At 44.0% G+C, this 7437-nt stretch overlaps 1 protein-coding gene across 2 annotated transcripts in view; it reads left to right on the top strand.

The window, feature by feature from the left end:
• Window positions 1-1614, top strand: part of Trim31 (tripartite motif containing 31) — a 30156-nt gene extending 28542 nt beyond the window's left edge. For both annotated transcript variants that reach the window (XM_048806034.1, XM_015507481.2), the window contains one exon: window positions 151-1614. In XM_048806034.1, the coding sequence (XP_048661991.1) occupies window positions 151-677 (527 nt within the window). In that variant the 3' untranslated portion in view covers window positions 678-1614. The remainder of the gene's footprint in view (window positions 1-150) is intronic.
• The last annotated feature ends 5823 nt before the right edge of the window (window positions 1615-7437 follow it).

The raw sequence follows: 7437 nt of genomic DNA, 5'->3' as shown, positions 1-7437 counted from the left end.
GGGGGGGGGGGGGGGATAGGCCTAGGACTTCTCCTATGGCTAGGGTTGTGCCTGGGGAGAGGAAACCTATTTCCAGCTGCATCTGGGGAAGCTCAGAATTTGGGGTTGAACATCTTGACTCTCTCCCTCTTTCTCCTCATTTTCCCACAGCCCCTGTGACACTGGATGCGGCCTCGGCGCACCCAGACCTCATCCTTTCCCAGGATCTAAAGACAGTAACTCTGGCCCTCCACTTCCCGCGCAGGTCGGAGGAGCCCGCCAACCCCGAGTGCTTCTACCCTTTTCGTTGTGTACTGGGCTGTCCAGGCATTTCTTCTGGCTGCCAGGCCTGGGAGGCGCAGCTTCAAGGGAGGGAACGCGGGGGCTGTCTGGTGGGCGTGGCCTCGGAGCTAGTGTCAAGACGCGGTTGTCTGCTTGTGGAGCCCTTGGCAGGCCTCTGGACGCTGCGCATCACAAGCATTGGGTGCGAGGCGCTCACCGATGGTGGTACCCGGGAGAACCTCCCCATCCGTCCGAAGAAAGTGGGCATCTTCGTGGACCACGCACGCAGCAAGATCGTCTTCTTTGACAGCACCACAAGCAAGCACATCTATACCTTTCACGCCTCCTTCGCTGGGCAGATCTTCCCCTTTTTCCAGCTCCTGTACCCTGGCACCCGAATCTCCCTGAATCCCTAGAGTTGTTCCCTTTCCTTTCTCTCCGTCTCTTCCCTTCTAACTCCCCATTTTGGGATGCGCTGCAGCTAGTCCCATTGAAGCTAGGCTTCCTGGAGCCCTTTCCAAACTTTCTGATATTCTGACCCCATTTAAAATTTTCCATTTTTCTCTCAGGTTCCCCTTCCCCTTTCTATGTCTGAATCAAGAAGAAAGACTCAAATACACCAAAAGACTATACATAAGGCTATCCGTTGCAGCACTTTTTGTAATAGAACAAGATTGGAAGCAACTCAAATGCCCCTCAACAAGTGATGGTTAAAAAAAGCTGAGGTGAGAAAGCATTTGAACCCTAGTTGAGACTAAAGATGCAGAAGCTGACCTGAGCTGCTCCCTTCTTTTCCTCCACCTCATTTTTCCTGCTGCACACACCTGCACAAGTAACTCTGAATGCAGCCTTTGCTGGTCCAGACCTCATCCTTTCCTGAGGTCTGAAAACCACCATGTTGGGCTTTGTCTCTTCAGGAGACTCAGCCAGATCCTCTTTAATACCAATTTGCAAATGAGGACTATTTATGTTGTAATATGGGATGACCTCCAAGATATATTGTTAAGTGAAAAAATTAAGTGAGTAACCATACACATAGTATGTTAAATGTCACATAAGGAGGGGTATTAATATACATTTTTCCTTATATTTATTTTCTTTTTAAATAGAAGGATAAACCAAAACCTAATTCAAATTACCTATGGGGGAGGGTAAAATTAGGTGGAAATGGTGGAAATTAGTCTTTTCTAAATATTTCAAACCCAGGGCCTCATACTTGCCAGCCTTTGCTGAACTTTGCTGAGCCACATCCCCAGCACAAGTGTGTGTCATTTTGTATATTTGACATAATGTAAATATTTCACATCATTATAAAAAATTAAATGAGATTAAATAAATCTAATTGTCTACATAGTTAGTAGTATTTCTTAGCTGTGTCCATAAAGAAGAACTAAAACTAATATGAAACTCATCAGATTTAGATCTGAGTAACAAGGGATTCAGAAGATACAGTCTGCAACTTCCAATTTGGAAAATTTGCAGGAGAAGGAACAAGTTTTCTTCATTAAATAAATTGCTGAGGTAGGCACAGCGGCACATGTCTATAATCCCAGCAACTTGGGAAGCTAAGACAGGAAGAACAAGAGGTGGAGGTCAGTCACAGCCATGTAGTGAGACTGTGAAAATAAAAAATAAAAAAGACTGGAGATGTAGCTCAGTGTTAGAGCACTCTTGAGTTCAATCCTCAATACCACAAAAAAAGAAAAAGTAACAAAAAATTGCTGGGAAAGGAGGAGAAACACACAGACTAAAAGAGACTAAAGGACATATCAACCACATGCATTGCAGACTTATTTGCATCTTGGTTTGAACAAGTTAATTGTAATTAATTTTTAAAATCATGAGACAAAAATATGAACATCAGTTGTACATTTACATTAAAGAATTGTTCATCTTTAAGGTATGATCATTATATTTTTATAAGTTATTTGCATACTGAAGTTTTTACAAAAGATGTGATGTCTGGTATTTGCTTAAAAACGGTGGGGAAAAAAGAGGGGAGATGAATTGCTAATTGTTGAAGGAGGAGATAAGTGCCCAAGAGTTCATCATACTATTTTCTCTACTTTTATATAGCTTTAAAACTTTTCCATAATAGAAAGGGAGCGCGCGCGCGCACACACACACACACACACACACACACAGACACACGAGGGTGGGGGAGTGAGACCCTCTAAGTAAGGTCTCTACCAGAATCAATATTTGGGAGTGAATTTGACTCAGGACCCAGACATCTATCCCTTCAGAAATGCTGAAAAGTTTCTGATTATGGCAAAAGATTTCTTTTCAAAGACAAATCCATCCGACTTTTCCAGGTCCTCATACTGAGAAAGCAAAGTTAAACCAGTACTATGTGCATCTTCCTCTCAAACTCTCACCATCACAACAAAAATCTGTATCATTTCTTTTTTTTTTTTTTTTTTTTTTTTTTTTTTTTTTTTTTTNATTGGCTAGCTTCACTAAGCATAATCTGCTCTATTTTTGCCAGGAATCGAAGTTAAAGGACTGCTTGTGTTTCCTGGGTGATACTGAGTAAGTAAAAAGGACGAAGAGACGGACCCACGATTTGCGCCAGAGTTCAAAATTTTCAAGGGTTTCTTCCTCTTCGACTCTCTTCAGCTGGCCGGCGGGTAGGGTTGGCAGATGGGGCGGGCATTCCGAGGTTTTTACAGCCGCCCAGTTGGGATTAGGAAGCGGCAGGATTGCAGCCGACGTGCCGAGTCGTCTGCTGACCGCCAAACTGCTGGGCACGTGTCCCCGCGAAGGGAGGGCGGGCCCAGGTGTCGCGGCGGGAGCGAGCCAACGCCCAGAGCGCGGATTCCAAGAGCGCGCTGTCAGCCCTGGCTGGGCTCCTCCAGCCAGTTCCCCCGGTTGCCCGCGAGGCGCCGCTGATTACATAAACAGCCTTGGCTCTTCTGCCAAGGAAAGGACCTGGGACTGGTGACAAGGCGGCCAAGACCGGCCAGCAACTCCGGTCCTGACATTCATTCAGAATCACCCCGGGGTAGTTCAAATTCCCATATTCAAAAGTCCTAGCCATGAACTTCACACACTTTACCCTCTTTAATTATATGCATATTTAGCTTCTTTGCTAGAAAGAGAGATCTCTGACTGTATTACATTAATTACCTACTTCTTCCCCTTTCCCAACCCCTGCACAGCACAGACACTAGAATGGGGTAGTTGATTAATATTTACTAAATAGAAATCATCTCCTAATTATTCTTTCCTGCAAAGGGCCAATGTCTTGGAAATTCAATTTTTTAAAAACATTCAGCCTTTTTTTTTTTAAAGAGAGAGAGAGAATTTTTTTATATATTTATTTTTTTAGGTGTAGATGGACACAACACGATGCCTTTATTTTTATGTGGTGCTGAGGATTGAACCCGGGTCCCGCCCGTGCTAGGTGAGAGCTCTACCGCTGAGCCACAATCCCAGCCCAGAGAGAGAATTTTTTAATATTTATTTATTTATTTTAGTTTTCGGTGGACACAACATCTTTAGTTTTTAATGTTTTTTTATGTGGTGCTGAGGATCGAACCCAGCGCCCACCCCCCTGCATGCCAGGCAAGCGTACTACTGCTTGAGCCACATCCCCAGCTCTGGAAATTCAATTTTTATGGACCAGTTCCACCTCACTTCCTCCAAGAAGTCTTCCCCAGCCAGGGTGCCTGACTCTTGCTGTAGGAAGTGTGCATACTCTCAAAGCCACCAAAGGACCAGTTAGTAGATGGAAACTCCTTGAAGACAGAAGCAGCCTCTCACTCATTTTTTACTCCCCTATTCCAGTGGCAGTTCAGGGTATGGTTCAGAGTGAATGGAAGAATATTTTACCACCAGGTTTAAATTTGGGGAGGTCTTCCAACCTGAATCTTAATCTTGGGCAATGACCAGCCCCTCCCTTATCCCTGAGGAAAGAGGGGCTTCTCTTTCAGAGCCTTTTGGAATCCTATATCCTTGAGGAGTGTTCTGGGCAGGTACTGAGTCCATATCAAGAGCTGAAATTTCCATTCCTTAACTTTTTTTTTCCTGTTCCTCCACATGTTAATAGTACCAACAATAACTTGTTCAGCAGTTTTTTAAATGGTTTCAGAGATGTTATTCCATTTACTCCTCACAATCTCTTGAAGAATTATGTATCATGGCACTCCCACATTCCAGATAGGTCATAGATGCTCAAACTTAAGTCTAAAGCACGTGCAAAAAGCGTTTTGAAAAGACAAAAGCCCCTAAACAAGTGACAGAATGATTATGACAAATAATAATCTTTCCATGGTATTGTTCCCTCCTAGACACCCTATTAGTTTCCTAGGACTGTCATAACACATTCACACAGACTGAGTGGCTTGAAACAACAGAAACTTATTCTTTCACAGTTTGGGAAGGTAGAAGTCTGAAATCAAGATGTCAGCAGAGCCCTGCTCCCTCTGAAGGGTCTAGGGAAGACTCCTTCCTTATCTCTGCTAGCTTCTGTAATACTGAAATCCTGGGCATTCTTCGGCTTGAAGATGCATCACTCTGATCTCTTCATCTGTCCTCTCCCCTATGTGTCTTTTTCTTCTCTTCTTTTCTCTCTCTCCCCACCCCCAGGGATTAAACACCCAGGGGTGCTTAACCACTGAGTCACAGCCCCAGAACTTTTTACTCTTTGAGACTGGTTCTTACTAAATTGCTGGCTTTGAACTTGTGATCCCCCTGCCTCAGCTTCCTGAGATGCTGGGTTTATAGGCATGCACCACTGTGCCCAGTTTTTCCCTGCATTTCTATATCCAGATTTCCCTTTTCTTGTAAGGACACCAGTCATACTGGACCAAGGCCCACTGTAATCCAGTTGACTTCATTTGAACTTGATTTCATCTGAAAAGATCCTATTTTTAAACAAAGTTACCTTCATAGGTATCTGGAGCTAGGACTAGCTTTCTGGCAGACACAGTTCAACCTATAATTCCTTCTATCACATACTGGAAAATGAGGTTATGAAAAAAGAGAAATGATGGCAGGAAAATTGTTCTTTAGAGTCATGACAGCTTTTGAAAGGCTCTGAAAGAAGAACTCCTCTTCCTTCAGGAGTTGAGAAGGGGATGGTCATTGTTCTATTACTGAAAAAGCCAAGGCCAAAACCTGAAGGAAGTCAAAACAAGAAGAAAGGAAGACAAGGTAGTGGGTCAGAGGATGTATTCTCCAGGGAGAGTCAAGTTTGAGCAACTAGGCTGGAGGACCAAGGAAGTGGCAAGGTAGAAGAGAAAACTGTGTAGTGGTAGTACAGAAAGCATGAGGGGGTGCAAAAGAACTGCTCCCTAGCAAGGGAGAGTAAGCAAGAGCCACCCACTCTTGGGGAAGTCCAGTGACAACTAAGGTCAGTGTCAAAAGGAGGAGGCCCACGGTGCTGAGACCCTTCCACCCACCCCTTGAGAAGCATGGAGTCTGCTAACTCCTGAAGCATAGTCCAGATACTTCTGGATCATCAAATCATCTTGTCCTCCTTCCTGTGGCCTTATTCTCTACTCATTTTTTTGCCACCATCCTCCACTTACTCACTTTCACCTAGGTGTTTTTCTCATCCTCTTTTTCCTCACTCTCATGGTCCTTCAGGGCCCAACTCTATGCTTCTTCTTCAGAACTCCACCCTCTTTCCTCTGCTCCCCTTGCCACTGTCTAGATTAGGTCATCAGCCCCCATCTGAATTACCATGACCACTGCCTCCCTCATCTTCCTGACTCCAGACCTATTCTGCCCAATCCATCCTCTCTGACTCAGGCCAAAAGAATTGTTTCCCTGTTTTGTTTTCAGGACTGGGGATTGAATGTAGGGGAGCTCTACCATTTAACTACAACCCTAATACGAGACAAGATCTTACTAAATTGCCAAGTCTATCCTCAAACTTGCTTGTGTTTCTTCTGTCTCAGTCTCCTGTGTTGCTGAGACTACAAGTATATTTCACTGTGCTTAGCTGTTTCCCAAAATTTTATCACAAGCATTCAACAAGCAGAAAAGGGGCTTGGGATGTGACTCCATTGTAAAATACTTGTCTGGCATGCATGAGGTCTTGGATTTGATCCCCAGCACCACCAAAGGAAACACCCCCCCACCCACACACACAGAGAGAAGTTGAAAAGGGTTTTGCAATGAATACCCAAATACCCACCACCTAGATTCTGTCATTAGCATTTGACTATAGTTGCTTTATCCAATGCTTCTATCTACTCATCCCTTTATCATCAGTCCATCTTGTAATTTTATGAATTTTAAAGTACATAGCAGACATTCAACTGAATTTTTAAAACTGAATCTAACCATATCAGGTTTAGCTGGACTTTCAATGATTCACTTTCTCTAAAGGAGAAGGACTGAAATCCACATTGTGATCTGTAAGAGCCTCCAGTCTAATCCCTCCTCTTGCCTGCTTCCCATTTTTCACTCTAGTAAAACCAAACTGCATAAAACTCACCACCCATCACACTATCTATCATCTCCCTGACCTGCTTTTGTTTCTTCTTATGAGCTTTTCCTCAGCTTCCAGGCCTCAAATACCCATTCCCAGAAGCCTTTTTTTTTAAAGTCCCCCCTTCTCTCCTACATTGGTTTGGATGAATCTCCTCTATGAGCATAGAACAGCCCCAGGGCCATATCTAAATTATTGGACTTATTTCCACAAATCAATGATCTGCTCGTGTATCTCCCACCCTCACCTCAACTGAGTGCTTCCTGAAGTCAGGGATCTTGTTCTATTTGCCTATTGTCCTTGGCATCTAGAACAATCTGTGGCATATGTGGGTTCTCCACAAATACTTGCTGAGTGAATACATGACTATCTGTCCCTTCTGACAGCACCTCCTGCCTTTGTCCCAGCTTCTTCCCAACAGCATGGATCCAGTTCTTCAGTGTGCATCCAGAGGATAAGAATGAAGCAGGATGTGGTGGCCATGCCTATAATCCCAGCTACTTGGGACACTGAAGTAGGAGGATCACAGGTTTGGGTCCAGTTGGGCAAATGAGTGAGACCCTGTCTCAAAATAAAAATGAAAAGAACTGGGAATGTAGTTCAGTAGTAGAGGGCCCCTGGTTCAACCCTCTGATCCACATCAAACAGAAAAAAAAAGGGAAGAAGAAGAAGAAGAAGAAGAAGAAGAAGAAGAAGAAGAAGAAGAAGAAGAGGAGGAGGAGGAGGAGGAGGAG

This window comes from Marmota marmota, unplaced genomic scaffold (assembly GCF_001458135.2).
Source record: "Marmota marmota marmota unplaced genomic scaffold, marMar, whole genome shotgun sequence".
NCBI classification, from domain to species: Eukaryota; Metazoa; Chordata; class Mammalia; order Rodentia; family Sciuridae; genus Marmota; species Marmota marmota.
The sequence above is the reverse complement of the archived record's forward strand: the minus strand, read 5'-3'. Positions and strand labels throughout refer to the sequence as shown.